At 39.8% G+C, this 18,039-nt stretch overlaps 1 protein-coding gene across 2 annotated transcripts in view; it reads left to right on the top strand.

Annotated features, from left to right (window-relative positions):
- dnah9l (dynein, axonemal, heavy polypeptide 9 like) overlaps positions 1-18,039 on the top strand; it is a 42,440-nt gene continuing 24,401 nt past the window's right edge. For both annotated transcript variants that reach the window (XM_036129127.1, XM_021322349.2), the window contains exons 1-28: positions 1-300; positions 964-1,164; positions 1,919-2,254; positions 3,200-3,277; positions 3,363-3,418; positions 3,505-3,625; positions 3,733-3,902; positions 8,320-8,542; positions 8,639-8,755; positions 8,964-9,050; positions 9,138-9,296; positions 9,409-9,492; positions 9,574-9,732; positions 9,879-10,001; positions 10,176-10,298; positions 11,581-11,805; positions 11,895-12,113; positions 12,302-12,469; positions 12,883-13,008; positions 13,836-13,943; positions 14,026-14,157; positions 14,239-14,399; positions 15,502-15,658; positions 15,782-15,927; positions 16,029-16,145; positions 16,238-16,376; positions 16,886-16,978; positions 17,108-17,302. In XM_036129127.1, the coding sequence (XP_035985020.1) occupies positions 199-300; positions 964-1,164; positions 1,919-2,254; positions 3,200-3,277; positions 3,363-3,418; positions 3,505-3,625; positions 3,733-3,902; positions 8,320-8,542; positions 8,639-8,755; positions 8,964-9,050; positions 9,138-9,296; positions 9,409-9,492; positions 9,574-9,732; positions 9,879-10,001; positions 10,176-10,298; positions 11,581-11,805; positions 11,895-12,113; positions 12,302-12,469; positions 12,883-13,008; positions 13,836-13,943; positions 14,026-14,157; positions 14,239-14,399; positions 15,502-15,658; positions 15,782-15,927; positions 16,029-16,145; positions 16,238-16,376; positions 16,886-16,978; positions 17,108-17,302 (4,125 nt within the window). In that variant the 5' untranslated portion in view covers positions 1-198. The remainder of the gene's footprint in view (positions 301-963; positions 1,165-1,918; positions 2,255-3,199; positions 3,278-3,362; positions 3,419-3,504; positions 3,626-3,732; positions 3,903-8,319; positions 8,543-8,638; positions 8,756-8,963; positions 9,051-9,137; positions 9,297-9,408; positions 9,493-9,573; positions 9,733-9,878; positions 10,002-10,175; positions 10,299-11,580; positions 11,806-11,894; positions 12,114-12,301; positions 12,470-12,882; positions 13,009-13,835; positions 13,944-14,025; positions 14,158-14,238; positions 14,400-15,501; positions 15,659-15,781; positions 15,928-16,028; positions 16,146-16,237; positions 16,377-16,885; positions 16,979-17,107; positions 17,303-18,039) is intronic.

Here is an 18,039-nt window from a genome sequence, read left to right as displayed (position 1 = left end):
AGCATCACGGTGGCACAATGCACAAAATGACTGATTTAAATGTTAATATTTGGCTAGATATAAAATATATTAAAGTTAATAATGTTGGTGGATCTTTCTTTCCCATAGTACACACAGACACTAACCTTAGTGGCCCAGTGGTACAACAAGCTAAAAAGCACCATCTTGGCTGTAGAGCTGGGGCTGGTGAAAGACGAGATGGACGGTGTGAGACAACAGCTGGAACCAGCCCTTAAGGAGCTGACTTGGGATCAGGATGACCTTTGGGACTACATTCACAGTACACAACAACTGGTGAAGGTACCGGATATTTGGGAATGGTGGCCTAAGTGGTTAGAAACACACGTTTTATGTTCAGAGAAGGTTGCAGGTACCTTGTTTGATCCCTGCAGACTGCCACTATGGGACCCTTAACCCGAGATTGCTCTTAACCCTTAAGATTAAGTGTTAATTTTATAACCTGGGTGTTATAAAAAGCTGCCCACTGCTCCCAAAGGGATGGGTTAAATGCAGAAGATACATTTTGTTGGAATGTACAATTGCAATGACAAATAAAGATTTCTTTCTTTCTTTTTTGATTTTGAGGAGACAGGTATTTATCCATCTATCAGTCCTTTCATCCATCTAATCATTTTGTATTGGATTAGCACAAAACCAATATGTCAATTAAAAATCATCATGCAGTGATAAGTAGTCAGAGGAGGACCTAAAAGTGGAATACAAAGAAGCACAAAGTCAGAGCTGTAGAATACACAGAAAACAGATTAAGGAGAGTAAATAAAAAAAAAAAAACATAAGACTTTAAGCCCCTTAAAAAAATTAAGTCCAACAGATATCAACCAAAACCAAATCAGAATCACATACAATACCCCATTTAAGGACTTTTTTCATTAGCTACTTGAAAACTGTTGTTATTGGTCTTATCTATAATTTACAATTGTTTATCTCTTTGTTTTTTGTTAGAGCATTTCTAGTCGAGTCCAGAACAGCAAAGCTAATGTTGAAGCCATTCAGGCCCTCATGGTTAAAATCAGCAACCAGGCATTCATCACCAGAAAGAGTCGGGATTCTACCCTCCTCAACTTCTCCGACATTGAAGACAGTGTTTCCAAACAACAGGCTCTAGTCAGCCACACAGGGGAGCAGATACATAAACTACTGCAGGTATGGTTGCATTTTACTTCTTAATCTAGAGCCCAAACTCAGATCACAGAGAGCTCTGTCCATTTTCACATCAACTCTGAGCACTCTCACAGTCTCTGAAGAAATGCATTGCCATAGCATGATGCTCCTTCAATCCTGTTTCACAGTGGGGACACACTGGATTTATGAAAGATTCAAGATTCTTTATTGTCACCACATGTTACTGTGGTGAGATTGCTTTCAGGACATACTCTGGCTTAGAGTACACACAGAAAACAACAGACAATAAACGTGTACAGCTTTTTTTTTCTTCTTTGACATTAGAGTGTACAAAAAATAACATAAAAACATTTGTGTCACAGTATGGGGGCTTTGATATCAGTCCCTTCACGAGGGATATGAGCCATGTTAGATAGATTAGTCCATCTTTCATGAATCACAAGTAATGCGATTGTGCAATGGTTTTGAGGCTACATTTACAAAAAATTGCAGTTTGATAGAGAAGAGTGTGCAAATAGGCAATAACAGTATAGTGATGGTAACATATGATGGACTTTAACATATTTAATGTTAGATGGATTGTGACACGGTTGTAACATATGACAAACTTTTGATGGACAGACTCTCAGCAAGTGTCTATCGCCCTCTGCTGAGGAACAGCGGCAATAACAGTGGAGTGATTTTAACACATTGGACCACAGTCTCCCATCAGGGGGTGATTTCCCTCCCTGGAAAGAAGTTTTTCTAAGAAACCTTTTTGTTCACTGTGATCCAGGAGAACCAGTCTCTGCTAGGCGTGGCGGATCAAAGCAGCTGTGAATGGCATGTGTACACAGAGTACGTGGACCAGATGATCGTGACAGGCTTCTCCAACGCAGTACGCTGTTCCCTGCAGTACTTCGTGAACAACACAGATGCAGCTCAGCGCATTTCGCCTCTCTTTGAAATAAAACTGATTCTCAACGGTAATGAAATGACGTTTGACCCTTCACTGGACCTGAGCCTCAGCGAAAACTTCTACGACATCGTGGACAAAATGGTGACCAACATTGCAAGCATGGCATCATTTATTCCCAGAGTGGCAAGACACAAGCAGCTGGATAACTATCAGGTATTGTACATACACTATATTAGTGGCTACATGAAAAAAATGGTGTATTGATGAGAGTTCTCTGCTTTTACACTGACACATCAAAATTAAAGGTTACAAAACAATATTCCAAGCTTTTAACATCTTGTGGATGAGTGTTTAGACAATCCATCCAATTTCTATGTAGGCTTAATCCTTGCACGGCCATTTAGGGAGCTGGTGCTTATGTCTAGCAGGTACTCCCAGGACAGGTTATATAAGTCTACCATAGGGCATCAAAGACACACAAGACAGACAACCATTCAACACTCACACTTATTGGAAATTTAAGGGAAATAATTAAATTAACACACATATTTTAGAGCATTGTAGGAAAAGAAACCTACACATGTAGGAGAGAGCTTGCAAGTTGCAACCCTAACTATGCAGCCCACGGTTCCATCTGTCGTCTGATAATGAACAGTGGTGGCGGCATCATCCAGTGAGGATGTTATGTCATCAGCAAAGATAGGAAAGTTAACAAAGTTTATGGCCAGCTGAAGCTCTCCAGACTTCAGATTGGGCCACAGATGCACCCTAAAACCCTAAACATACAGCCAGAGCTACAATAAACGGGTTTAGATCAAAGGACAACCATCTGCCAGAATGCCCAAGTCAAAATCTTGAATTCTATTCATTTGAGAACCTGTTGGAAACAGACAACACTGTTCACAGACACTATCTAATCTGATAGCACCTGAGCTATTAAAATACTTACCATCTATTTCATCCCAATTAAATATGTTGCACCACTTTGTGTTAGTATGTCACATATATTGGCAAGGAAATGCATGTTTGTCATCGTAAAGTGAAAAATATGAAGATATTGGGTATGTATACTTCCAACAATGTACATAGACAAATAGGTAATATTTGCATACACATTCACTTTTGTCACTTTTATCACCCTGACTTCTCAACCTGTAGTGTGATATAGATGAAATGGAGGATTTGTCAGAAATGTGTCATATTATCCGCTCACGGGCACGAGGAGCGGTCGCCAAGGTAATTCACTTTTTTTCCCTCGCTCCTAGAGCCTTATGTATTATTTATCCAGGAACACGACTGTAAACAATGTGTTGATTTTCAGGTCAGAGAGTATCAGGGTTCTTTTTCTAGCTACCGCTACCTTTGGACTGATGACAGGTCAGCTGGTTTGTTTCAATGAATTTCCTCCTTTTAGAAGTCTATATTTATTTATTTAATTCTCCTTTTATGTCTATATTTTTCAGGTCTGAATTTATGAGGCAGTTTTTGCTTTATGGCCATGTTTTAAGCACAGAGGAAGCTGAGCTGTATGCTGACTATGAACTGAAAAAGAACCCACCAACCTTAGAAAACTTTAAAGATCAGGTTTGTTCCAATTTTGTGACTTAATTGTTCTTAAAATATTCATGTTCAATGAGCATTCAGAGTGCTTGTTAGTGCAATCAGAGTAACCGGAACCTTTGCTTATCTAGATTAATCTTTTCGAGTCTCTGTATGTCCGGGTGAGCAAAATGGAGGACAGGATGGTGTTTTGTGGCTGGCTGCAGCTGGACATCCGTCCCTTTAAGCACACACTCATGAATGTCATCAAAAGGTGGAGCTGGATGTTCAAAGAGCACCTTCTGAATCATGTAAATCAGAGGTGAGGCACACATCAACGAGGGCTTCTTTTTCACTACGGAAATCATCAAAAGCACAAAATAATTGGAGAAATATGTTTTGAATATTTAATGTTTAAGCTTTAATCTTTTACCACTGTGAAAAAGTTAACCAACTACAGATATGACATTCAGGATTTTTTTGTCCCTAAACCAATAAGTCATTGAAGAACAGGTATCGCCTTTTACCCTGTCCCAGTCCAATAAGATTAATAACATCAGTCTTATTTTTATGCTCTAAAACTTAGTAACTTTAAATTGGATTAAGGTAGCATGTTACATATCATCACTATCTCACTCACCAGTGTGTCCAGCTCCTGAAAACAATCACGCAATAGAATCCCTCCTCCACCAAACTTTACACTTGGCACAATACAGTCTGTACCTGGCAGCCACCAGGTACAGACTGTACCTGGTGGCTGCCAGGTACAGTCTGTATTGTGCCAGGCTCGTCCATCAGATTGTCAGATGGAGAACCATGATCCATCACTCCAGAGAACATGCCTCCACAGCTCTAGAGTCCAGGGGTGCCATGATTTAAACCATTGCATCTGACCCTTTGGTTGCAGCTGCTCGGCCGTGTTAATCCGTTCCATGAAGCTCTCTACGCCTGAAGATAAAACTCCTGTGATCAGACAATATCTCACTTTTTTGGCACCCCTTTTCCAAACCACTATAAGAAACTTGGATGTCATCTTTGATAGCTCCTTATATTTTGAGCACTATTCCAGAAAATTGGTCCGAAATTGTTTTATCATTTGAGTAACATTTCAAAGTTGCAATCCTGGGTGTCAAAACAGGAATTAAAGATTGTTGTTCATACTTTTGTTTTGTCTTGTTTGTGCTACTGTAATAGCCATTTTACTTGTCTCAGTAAATCAGCTTCAAATTGGCTTCAAACTGTCCAGATTGTAGCAACACGGACCAACAGGAGAGAGCACATAACCTCCCTGTACTGGCTCCCTGTACAATGTAGGATCAATTTCAAGATTCTGACCTTAACTTTAACATTATGCACTTTTTCAAGATATCTAATGTTTATTAGATAACCCTCGGTCTGTTAGGTATTGTCCAGTGAATATCAGCCTAAACAGTTGATATCAGGACAATAGTTGAAAGGGATGATTCGAGCACTGGCATTCATTTAACCGCAAACTCTGCACACATATAGAATAAAGGAGTGATAACTTCTCTTCAAGTTCAAGAATTTATTAACAGAAAAAAATTAACAACCAGAGAACACCACAATATAATGTTATCTACCTGAATTAACCATATATTTCAATCAACAAATCCACTCTACTAGGCTAGTGAAACTTAACTAAAATGATTACGCAAAAAAGAGGCAAAGCAACTTCGTACACACATAACAAATAAATGGACAATTAAAATAGTTGAAAACATCATCAGAATGATTCAGTGAATCCTGGTTCACTGCAGATCCAAATTAGAGCACCAATGCTCATCTTAATGCTCTCAGGTTAAATTAGCTTGACTAATTTAGAACAACATTTGATATGTGTTTCAACCCATTCACAATGCAAATCCTGAATTAAACAAAACATTATTTGAGAAAATCAAAAATCAATTGAATCTTTATTTTAATAATGCAGTTAGTCCTCCTGGAAGCTACAGGGCACTGTAGCGATTGTTCATTAGCTTGAGGGATAATCCCAAGGTTACAGAAAATAGCATTAATTCGACATTAATCTTCCCTATTACTGACGTACTAAAACTCATTGCACTATAAAACAATAGCGGAGCGAAACAAAAACAATTATGTTTAAAACAAACCTTAGTTGCGTTAACTAGGGCCATAGCCATAATGTTACCCGGAAAGCCAATAGACTTTTAAGTTTTATTTGGTCGTAATCATTGGACTTGACAACAGAAACATTAATATCCCATCGGTGTATGAAACCCTTATGGAAATAAAGTTTGTTATAAGCATAAAAACACACTAAAACATATCAGCAAAGTTTGGTTTCCAGGATGCTAGCCACACTAGCGTGTTAACTCGGTCAAGCTTTAAAAACACAGTGAAAACACATTAAGTAAACCACTTTACTTTCCCTGCCTAACTGCCAAACCTGCCTGTGCCTCTGTGTCAGTCTGGTTGACTTTGGGCCATCTGGTTGGAAGAAGTTGATCCGAGGTGAAGCTGGTTATCTCAGCAGCGACCAAGTGGCTACCTCAGAGGGGGAAACAGTCGTCATTTGGGAAGCCAAGTCAGGGCGACCTGTACACGGTTACGTGGGAGTGCGCTCACATGGCTTCGGTGGCCTGCGCTTGGTCTGTGAAGGGGGGTTGCAGTGTGGGCTCTCTGCACGGCCTTTCCAGTGTTGGGACCTCTGCACAGCGTTCCTGGCGTAGCTGTGTTCATTCTCTGGAGGCTGCAGCATACCCAGCTTTTCTGCAACAGCTGAGAAAAATCACAAGGCTGGTTTCGGTATAGACATATTCTTTATTCCGGTGTCTGGTTGCGTTGAAGACTTAGCTCCATTCCCAGTTTAGCTCATTTGTGGGTATTCATACCCCATGGGGGCCCATAGCTCGCATGGTGATGGAATTGTTTACATTATTCTATACGTTTTATTTTTTATTTACTATGTTTATTGCATTTATCATGAATTTACTCATTACTATTGAAAATGCTTTTAGGTTTTCTCTCCTATGTTACAGAGTGAGGTCTGGTGCAAGAAACAGCCTCACTATCTTATCTGTGATGAATTGCACCCAGCCATCTGCATTTTACCAATTTAATACTCCCCCAAAAAGTCTGTTCCTAAAGTTTCACATGTGATCCTTATATTCATAACACATACACATATGCATACATACACACATCTATGTATCTATGTATCTATGTATCTATCTATCTATCTATCTATCTATGTATCTATCTATCTATCTATTTATATATATATATATATATATATATATATATATATATATATATATATATATATATAATCACACAGCTATTTATTTATCTTATTTATAATACTTGAAAATCTGTATATGCACATCTATGTCTAAATACAATAGTCTGTACTGTATGAAAGCTAAAAACCTTGAAAAATAATGGTCTTGCACAGCTTTTTCCTAGTGTTGCCACTCTGCAGCTTTAGTGTGTCCAGTTTTGCAACATGGTTCAGCCTTAGTTTATAGAAGGCAGATACAAGTACTGAAATCAGCCCGAATATATTTCCATGCAGCACAGGAATGAGGCATCTTCTCTGATCCACGTTCACTACAACAGAACTTAACTTTTTTTCTGCCACATACAATATGGCGGTGGCGGTGACGTTGACGTGCGAACCTGCGTCCAACGGCGCGTTTACGTATATGATGTCTATGATGTTTCCCCCTTCCTTAAGCTCTGCAATGAAACTAAGGCAATCTCTTTTTGAGATAATAAAAGTATAGCAGCAGAGTGAATTTCAGAACAGGAAAGAGATGTAATGGAATTCATCTCTCTGCTGGTCTCCTTGCAAGATTTAACCCTGTTGTCCCTCTTCTTTGTGTTGTTTAATGAATGTTTTAGGAGTTTGAACCTGACACATGGGTTTTGAATACACTCGTCACGAGGGCTCACAGGCAAAGAGGAAAATATGAGATAGGCAGCTTAGCTTTGTTGCAGTGTTGGCACCCCCTGATGTGATGGGCAGTCCCCTGGGGGCCTGTAAAAGTGTCACATTTCATGTTGTTTCCAACTTACAGTCGGTTGGTGTGCGATTGCACACCAACGTTCAGGACATTACATGGACAAGCTTCAGAATACATAGCTTATTGACACAATGTTGCTCCACTCGGACTGAGATCAGATGATCGGAGGATGCTGGTTGTACCAACGACTAATTTTAAAACATGAGGAGATTGGGCTTTACACGCCGTTGCGTGGCTCTAAGACTCTGGAACTTGCCTCCCATGTCCCTACACCACATGATCTCCATTGACCCTTTTAAGAAACAGTTGAAGACATTTTTATACAAAAAAGCTTTTAAATAGGCTGTACATGAAATTGTAGTTTGCTTGTGTTGTATGTTGTCTTTACTGTCAATGACTGGGATTTTAATGTCTGCAAAATTTGTTATACAAATATATTTTACTTACTTCACCTTTCTTCCTTACTTACTTACTACATACTGTTCTTGAACTAATCTGAAGGCCACATGAAATTTGGAGGTCTGTAGTGATTGACTCAGTTGCCAACCTCTGCGCTATCAGCATCTTCTGCCTCTATTCCATCAATTTACGTGTAAATATTCAGTGCTCAAGACTCAAAAATACTACCTGGGATGGGACAGGGACATTTCAGTAGACTGAATTAATTTATTCTATATGATAACTCAAAAGAGACTCCTTTTACACATGTTTGTCTTGATCATTATTTCACAGTGTGAAGGAACTGTCCTATTTTCTTGAGGACACAGCTGGAGGTCTGTCTACAAAGGTGCCAGATGGGGATTATGCAGGGCTGGTGAACATAATGGGACACCTCATGGCAATCCGAGATAAACAGATCAGTAATGAACAACACTTTAAATCCCTCAAGTCGACTGCAGAGCTACTCAAGTCCTATGGACAACAACTTCCGGAGAGTGTCTACACACAGCTGGAGGTACGTAAGGGTCCAAAAACATTTAGCCGTTTACACTAGCGGCTTTGTGTAGGCATCAGTGCATGGGATTCTTCGCTTCTATGCTCCAAAACATAGGAGCTGCCTGAGAAGTGGAAAAGTCTCAGAAAAATTGCCTTCACGGTGAAACACGAAGTGGCACCACTGCAGTCAAATGAAGTTTCAGTGATACGCAGGAAATGTGTTCGCTTTGAGGTGAGGCTGGGTGTGAGCAAGGTAGGATGTCGGTCTGGCAACCCCCCACAAGAAGCTTGACATCAGATACACCTGTATTATTTTTTTTTTGTCCTTCCTTTCCTGCATTATTTATGCGACCCAACCACCAGGGGACTTTACATATACAGACTTTGTGCCGGAAGCAGATTTACATGCATCATAGATTTTCCAAATGTTCACATTTTAGGTGAAGCAGCATGAGTTTAGAGAACGATTTAGAACTGAGTCAATCTTCAAGATCAACGTGGAGGAGCCATATAAACTGATTGATAAGGTGAGCCAAGCAAAACAGTCCTTTACAATCTATCAGGAGAACTGTTACAACAGTGAAAGTATATCCCCATCAACCGTCTATCTCTAGTGTCATCAATCAGTAGCAGGGATTGAGATGGAAATGAAGAAGCTGCAGGACACAGCTGATCTGTTTGAGGTCAGCTTTCCAGAGTACATGCAGCTGCGCCAGTGTCGTTCCGACATCATACTGGTCAAAGCCGTCTGGGACATGATCATTTTTGTAAAGGTAAAAATTGTTAAATTTAAAAGATATCCTGTTAGATTTTTTAATTATCTTCTCAAACTGTAGTTTAGAAAAATACTTACAAGTTTGTCATAACAAAAACTTTGAATGCTAGGCAAGTATAGAAGAGTGGACCAAGACTCCATGGAAAGAGATCAATGTTGAGCAAATGGACATGGAGCTCCGGCGCTTTGCTAAAGTTTGTAAAGAAAAATTTTAACAAACCAGATATATTTTCCAACTTTTTATGTTCTCACAACAATTCGGCTTTGCGTTGCAGGAGATGAAGATGCTAGATAAGGAAGTACGAGCATGGGATGTTTATTTGGGTCTGGAATCAACTGTGAAAAACTTGCTGACCTCTCTGAGAGCTGTCAACGAGCTGCAGAACTCTGCCATCAGAGAGAGACACTGGAAGCAGCTTATGAACACCACCGGAGTATGTGAATTTGAATGCTTCTGCTGTGCTGTGTTTCTGAGATTTCTGTCTCTGGGGATGCTGCAGCCATTCTGCAGACGTCTCTCCAGGCTCAAAGAACCTGATCACAAACCACAGAAGAGCATATATTCTTTGTGATTCCCCAGGTGCGGTTTGTGATGGGAGAGGGCACCACCTTGGGGGACCTGTTGGAATTGCAGCTACACCGTGTGGAGGATGAAGTAAAAAACATAGTGGACAAAGCTGTGAAAGAAATGGGCATTGAGAAGGTAGGAACCAGAGAATTTATGTTTTTATGTAAACAAAAAGGGACTGAATGTAAAATGTAAAGAAAAGTTGATTATGGAGTAAGCCTCACTGGAAGAGAAAGTATATAGATGTAATTATGAAAATGTAAAATTTAGTGTTTTAATGTTTTTGATCTATGTCCCTTTTGAACATAGGTTCTGGCAGAAATAACACAGACCTGGAGTGTTATGTCGCTGTCCTATGAAACTCATAACAGCACAGGAATACCTTTGCTCAAGGCTGATGAGAATCTAATCGAAACTTTGGAGGACAACCAGGTTACTAAGTTACATGGATTCAATAAAAGCGTTGAGCTCAAATAAGGGCATGGCCTCTTTTCGGAACTCATATGTCCTAATTTCCCTAATTCCCTAATTTATAACAACAATTTTAAACGTTGTATTTTCAACCATGTTCCAAGCTGAGGAAGCATTTTGTAATGAGAGGTGAAACGTATTCAAGCGAGAGACTTCAAACCAGAGAAGTCCTGTGGTCTTCCACTTCTGCATTTAGGATAACAGCACAGTATTATTTTGGAAATAATACTGCCAGGACCAACACAGGGGTCCCCAGATAAACTCATAGGTCTGATAAGAAGTACATTATTAACCAGATAATCAGCCAAAATGCCCATTGTAATGCTGGAAGAAGCTCAGCTGTTAAATTCTGTTAGGTCAGCAGCTATCAGTTGTGCCCCAAAATGGCAGAAAACTAGCATTGCATATCACCTGAAGACACTATTCCAAAAAAAAGTCTGGTGGTAGCATAATGCTGTGGAAATACTTTTCTTCAGCAGGGACAAAGAAGCTGCTAAAAGTAGATGAGGACCTGGATGGCGCCAAATACAGAGAAGTTTTTTATATGTTGCAACAGATATGACAGGCCAACAATACAGTCAAAGCTTCAGTTGAAAAAAAATTATCAATTGATATTCATGTGTTAGAATGACCCAGTCAAGAACTGAATGGGGAATCTGAGCCAAGGCTGTTCACAGATGTTCTTCATAATCACACGACTGAATTTGAGCTATTTTGGACAGAAATATAGGCAGAGATAACAGACTCTGGGTATGTAAAACTGGTAAAAACACACCTCAAATAATTTGTAGCTGTAAATTATGGTTTTACATGGAATTGAAGGTGTGGCTGTTACGAGACTAAATGTAAAAAGGTACAAGAGGTATGACAGATTCAGCAAGACACTATGTGGCATTTGCTTTCTCGGTTAAATAGACAAACTATACCCAAAGCACACGTTTAAGCTCTTTAGTACTGAGACCGTAAAGGGACATTGAAGGGAAATTTAAAAAAAAAAATACTTTCTGGCACGCAACAGAAAGTATCTGGTTGGCAACCCGAAAGTATCTGGTACGCACCAGAAAGTTATTTTTTCCCTTCAATGTCCCTTTAGGGACTCAATACTTTGGCTTATTGGGAGCAGTGCTTGCAATCAGAGAGGGAACTGACAAACACAACAACAAAAGATGCAGAAATTTGTCTCTGTACATGAGAGCAGCTCTCTACATGGTCCGTGAAACTGCCCATACTCACTTACCTTCAGGTGCAACTGCAGAACATCCTGATGAGCAAGTACGTGGAGTATTTCCAAGCAGAGGTGAGTGGATGGCAGAGGAAGCTGATGGTGGCTGACTTAGTCATCTCATCCTGGATGGCTGTGCAGAGGACTTGGGCCCACCTAAACAGCATCTTCACAAACAGTGATGACATTCGCTGCCAGCTGGCCCACGATGCAGAACGCTTTCAGGGAATACACACTGACTTTCAGGTAAATACTTAGCCCAACCCACTTTTTTCTTTTATACTTATTGCAAAATCTCTTCATCTTGTTGTTTTTTTTCTCTCCATTTCCTTTAGAGTTTGATGACTGAAGTGGTGCAGGACAGTAATGTGGTGGATGTGACCAACAAGCCTGGCTTCCTGGAGAGTCTGGAAACCTTACAGCAGAGGTTGTCTGTGTGCGAGAAGGCCCTGGCTGAGTATCTAGAGACAAAAAGGCTCACGTTCCCCAGATTTTATTTTGTCTCGGCTTCAGATTTGTTGGAGATTGTGTCCAAGGGAACGCAGCCCAAACAGGTATAATATTTTATTGGTTTTGCCTAAAGGAAAACGCATACATAAAATGTTGCCAAAGAGCAATTATCAATAATGCTGAATGTTTTAAGGAAATCTTGACTGTAATATTGAGTGGAGGACTGGAGAGCGCTTCATCTGGATTTGACTGAATAACACTGATCGGTTTTACATTCCCTTCTAATTTTCAGGTGACTCGCCATTTATTGAAGTTGTTTGACAACATAGCAGACCTTCGCTTCAAGGACTCAGAGGAGGCTGGAGGAGGCGAGGAGGATGGAGTGGCAGTTGCTGTTGGGATGTACAGCCGGGAGAGAGAATATGTTCCTTTCTCAGAGCCGTGTATCTGTGAAGGACAAGTACGACTACTACATACATTTATGCATGCATGTGTGTGTGTGTGTGTGTGTGTGTTCAGTCATATTCAGTAAAGGAGGATTGTTTGTCACATTAAAAGTACATTCTGAAACAAACCACCTTTAAGTTGATATTTCACATATTTTTCTTTAAGGCCACATTTCTGCAGGATTAAATGTTGCTTTTTTTTATTGGTGTGATGCAATATTATAATCTGAAATGCTTGTTTTTTTATCTGGAGGTGGAACAAAATATAATTAACAGAAATAAAGGCTTTGAAATGGAATCATTTCGTGTTAATCTATATGACATATTTCACTTAGTGAATTAAGTTACTGAAATAAATGAACTTTTCAATAATATTCATATTTATTGACTATGACTGTATATATAATTAAAACTTTTTGTTCTCCAGGCAGAGTGTTGGTTAAACGCTCTTGAGAGCAGCATGCGCTGCACAGTCAGGAAAGAGATCCAGGAGGCCGTGGCTGCCTATGAGGACAAACCACGAGATCAGTGGCTTTTTGATTATCCTGCACAGGTTTGTTTTTCAATAGTTTTATTATAACTTTGTTTATTTTGAAACACACATTTGGTCTCATTCATTAAAAACTGATGTGGCTTTGAGCAAAGAAATGATAGTTGGACAAGTTCCACGTTTGACTGTACCTGTACTAAGGGGCTAATAAAAGTAGCAGCTTGAGGTAATCATGATTTGTTTTCAGACCGTTATTTATACTTACTTTCACTGGCCACTCCTGCAGAATTTGCAGCATGAATACAAAACTGTAAAAAGTTTCATTCCGATTTTAAATTCAAAATAGATAACTAATGACTCACCAAAAGATAAAAAAAAGTCCCTCATTATTTTAACATCATAAGTGTTTCACACTTGCATATTAAAAGCCCTGGATGAGATGACACTACTCTACTTTGGTATGTGGAGTAGTGTTTGCACTGTTAACCCAATGCTGTGCTCCTGTTAGCAAGCGTACAATTGTAGTATGTTACGCTAGATTTTCACCTTAAAATTCAACGTACTGATGATAATAATGCAATATTTTTTACAGCTTATTATGCTATGAGCCTCTGTAATCCTCTGTAATAAAGCTAATTTAACCCATTTTACCGTTTATTATAACCACTATACCGTTTATTTAACCATTTCTTATAACCCATAATAAACATAAACATTAAATTTTACACAGCTAAACATAGTTTGACACTTAAATGGAAAATTATTCTCAGACAGTTTTATTTTCTCTGTCGCATGACCGGTCCAATCTGACATCAACATTTTTGCATGATGCGAGACCCTGTGTGGGATTTGAGCATATGCATGTGTCTGTTGTCTTTTCCCATACGTAGATATCATTAACTGGTAGTCAGGTGTGGTGGGCCACAGACGTGGGTATTGCATTTGAGAGAGTGGAGGAAGGATTTGAGACAGCTCTCAAAGACTACAACAGAAAACAGGTAAGGTCATAAAGTCTGATTGTTTTGTAATGGTCTAATCAACAAAGAGGCGCTTTTATTAAGTGATCTTGTAATTTTCAAGATCACACAGCTCAACTCGCTGATCCACATGTTGCTTGGTGATTTAAGTCCTGGAGACAGGCAGAAAATAATGACCATCTGCACCATTGATGTCCATGCGCGAGATGTGGTTGGCAGTCTCATCACTCAAAAGGTGTGTGAAACATCCAAATTTGAGTGATAGTCATACAAGTTATTAGAGACTACTGCTGGTGTTGTCGTGTTCACGTGTTAGGTGACAAATGGACAAGCATTCGCATGGCTGTCTCAGCTACGCCACGGCTGGGATGAAGAAACAGCACACTGTTGTGTCAACATCTGCGATGCCCAGTTCCAGTTCAGCTACGAATACCTGGGAAACACAAACAGACTGGTTATCACCCCACTTACTGACAGGTAGTTAACCTCTGGTGTGAGCTCCACTCATGACATACTCGTAGTTAATGATAGATAGCTCCTCCTGATACGTAGCTCCTGCTGTCACATCTGTTTTGTAAGAATCCATGATTTCTTCTTTAATAGTAGAACAGCAAGAAGCGCCTTGACTAGGTTACCTTCTTGTGGTTTCTCATGTCGCCTGCTGCTTACATTTTAATTTGATACCATTATTGTCTAAAAACATCCTTTGGTAGGTGGGTACTAGGTGTCGTTCGCCCAATCAACTCAAAGAGTTCTGCTGAAATTCCCCAAACGGATTCAAATGGAGCAGTCCCAGATTGCTAATGTGCAGAACATAGATTGCTACACATTATCAAACTGGCTGGCCAGGTTAAAAAGATACATCAATTACAAAAATGTTTTTCTTTATAAAATTTCAAATCTGCTCTTTATTTCTACCATCTCTCGGCCTGCTTTTCAGCAAGCGCAAGAACCGTCACCATGTCGGATTTTGATTCAGACCACCATTTCAACCCACCTCCATCCCCTTCTCCACCATCGTAGCAAACTCCATCTGACTTTCCTCGACGCTCCTTCAATCGCACCTTTCCAGAGTGTAGTTCCTCCTGGACTCTCATGGAGTTCCCTGTTACTCTTAAAACGGTCCGGCAGAGGACCGCCATGTTGAGCCTGGTTCTGCCAGAGGTTCTTCCCAAAGCGGACTTTTTTCTCTCCACAGTCGCTTCATGCTAGCTCATCATGGACAGTTTATGCAAACTTTGTTTATCCAAGTTGACTTTTAACTCAAGCAGGTACCTTGCAAACCAGCCTCTATGGATTAACCAACTTCATCTATCTAAACTCCACCACCAGTTTCAGGCCTGGGGGGAAATATCCCTATTCTCATATATCTGCTTATCTACATTAATGTTTAAATCAGCGTTTATGCTTCCTGCCGAGGTCTGAGCGCCAAAGTTTAAATCATTGTATCAATAAATTCTTATAATTGCCTTTTCTCTCTTTGTGAGTTTTTCAGATTGTAATGCCTCCGTGATTAGGATCCCTGGTTTCTGACTTTACTTTCTGTATCATTTTTAAATCTCAATCCCAAATCAATCAGGTGCTACATAACCCTGACCCAGTCCCTCCATCTGACTATGAGCGGTGCCCCATCAGGGCCAGCTGGCACTGGGAAAACAGAGACAACTAAAGACCTGGGACGCTCCCTTGGTATCATGGTATACGTGTTCAACTGCTCAGAACAAATGGACTATAAGGTATCATAGAGTGTAAAAGTGGCATTCCCCATTTCCATTTTGTCAGTTAGTACTTCAATTATATCTGAAATAATTGATCCTAATTTTTTGGGTTATGTATCCTTCTCCTTTCCATCTCTTCAGTCCATAGGTAATATTTACAAGGGTCTGGCTCAAACAGGAGTGTGGGGCTGCTTTGATGAATTCAACAGGATCTCAGTGGATGTCCTGTCTGTTGTAGCTGTCCAGGTCAAAACTATACAAGACGCTGTGCGCAACAAAAAACAGAGGTATCCACGTTTTTATCATCAATGGATTGTCTGTTTATCATTGCCTTGTTAATCTTTGCAGAGGTTTTCCTGTGTCCTGGTTAAATGGTTTATGTATGCAGGTTTCACTTTCTGGGAGAAGAAATTGAGCTGAAACCAACAGTGGGGATCTTCATCACTCTGAACCCAGGCTACGCTGGAAGGGCAGAGCTCCCAGAGAACCTGAAGGCGCTCTTCAGGTCTGATATCAAGTTAAATATAAAGACATTTAGTGCAAAGGTTCATGTGCTCTAACAATTTGTCATTGCTAGCCTAATTGCCTCCGTTTCAGGCCCTGTGCAATGGTGATCCCAGACTTTGAACTGATCTGTGAGATCATGCTGGTGGCTGAAGGGTTCACTGATGCACGTCTGCTGGCACGCAAGTTCATCAGTCTCTACACTCTCTGCAAAGAGTTGTTGTCGAAACAGGTACGTGCAACATGCAACATTCCGTGACACAAAACTATTTTTTTTTAAAAATTGTTTGTTATCGTCTTAAAAGGTTGCAGGAGAGAAGATGCTGATGGGCAACATCTTAGATGGTGCACATCTGCAATCAAATCATCACTGAGATCAGTCTTTCATTGTAACACAAAGACTGACAGAATGGATGCTAATGTATTTTATATGTTTTTAATCATTCCATTTATCAGATGTCAGCTTTTTGACTGCATACTAAGGCTAATCTTGGTGCATGTTGTATTCATAATCCCACTCGCTCTGTTTCCCTTTTGATAAACTGAAATAAAGACATAGGAAGTGCTTTGGAGTACATTACTATCTATCAATGATATGCATTCAGGATGAGGGTCTTACTAGTGTTTTCTGACCACATGTTTAAAATAAAGGTTATCATAATAATAGAAAAAATAAACTCATTAATAAGTTGATAGTTAATTGCTTTTGGCTCACGCAACCTTATTCCTTATTTCTATTAGGATCATTATGATTGGGGTTTAAGGGCTATAAAATCAGTCCTAGTTGTAGCTGGATCCCTGAAGCGTGAGGAACGTAACAGACCCGAAGAACAGGTGAGCCTTGCTTCTGTTTCTCACTGAAACAGCTGCTATCATTTAAACAAAAGTAGGATCATTTGTTCAATGATTGACACTTAGTTCTTCCTACACATTTAAACCTAAACCGAAACACTTTTTCTTCAGGTGCTGATGCGAGCTCTAAGGGACTTCAACCTACCGAAGATAGTGACCAGTGATGTGCCCATATTCCTTGGACTGATCAGTGACTTGTTTCCCCAGCTGGATGTGCCCAGGAAGAGAGATCTTACACTAGAAAACGCGGTTCGCCTGTCAGTCAGTGAGCTGCGTCTCCAAGCTGAAGAAAATTTCATACTTAAGGTGTCTCATTCATTTCAGTTGCAGTGCAGTGCCTTGCTAATTTATTCTTCATGGCCCTTTGAACTGTTTTACCTACTGTCACATTAAAACTCATTTCATTTAGACGACCAGCAGAAAATGGTGCATAATTGTGAAGTAGAAGTAAAAGATAACATGTTTTTTTTTATATTGAAAAAAAGTGTTACATGCATTTGTATTCTTCGCCAATGTGTCAATACTTTCTAGATATTTTTTCTTGCCTTTTGGGGTATGGCTTTTCCAGCTTCGAACATTTAGACTGTAAACATTAACCAATTCTTTAGAAAAAAGCTCATGAACAGTCAGGTACTATGGGTTGCGTCTGTGAATAGTGGTTTCCAAGTCTTCCCACATAATGTAATCAGGTCCATATTTTTTATTAGACCATTCCAAAAACAAAGGTAGGCTTTGATCTAAACTAATCCACGTTAGCTCTGTTTAGGTTCCTTGTTCTGCTAGAAGGGATTTCACTATCTCAGTGTCAAGTATTTTGCAGCTTTTCACAAGTTTTCTTCCAGGATTCCCTATATTTAACTTCCTCCTTCTCCCACCAACTTTGACACGTTTCCCTCTACACAATGTCTCTCCATGGCATAATGCCACCACTACGTTTCCTCATCAGGATAATGTTCAGGATGATATGCAGCAAATAGGTTCTTGATTAGGAATATATTTTAAATATTGATCCCATCTTTTGCTGTGTCGGATAATTGTTTTTT

The sequence above is a fragment of the Fundulus heteroclitus genome, unplaced genomic scaffold, assembly GCF_011125445.2.
Source record: "Fundulus heteroclitus isolate FHET01 unplaced genomic scaffold, MU-UCD_Fhet_4.1 scaffold_141, whole genome shotgun sequence".
Lineage (NCBI taxonomy): Eukaryota > Metazoa > Chordata > Actinopteri > Cyprinodontiformes > Fundulidae > Fundulus > Fundulus heteroclitus.
The sequence above is the reverse complement of the archived record's forward strand: the minus strand, read 5'-3'. Positions and strand labels throughout refer to the sequence as shown.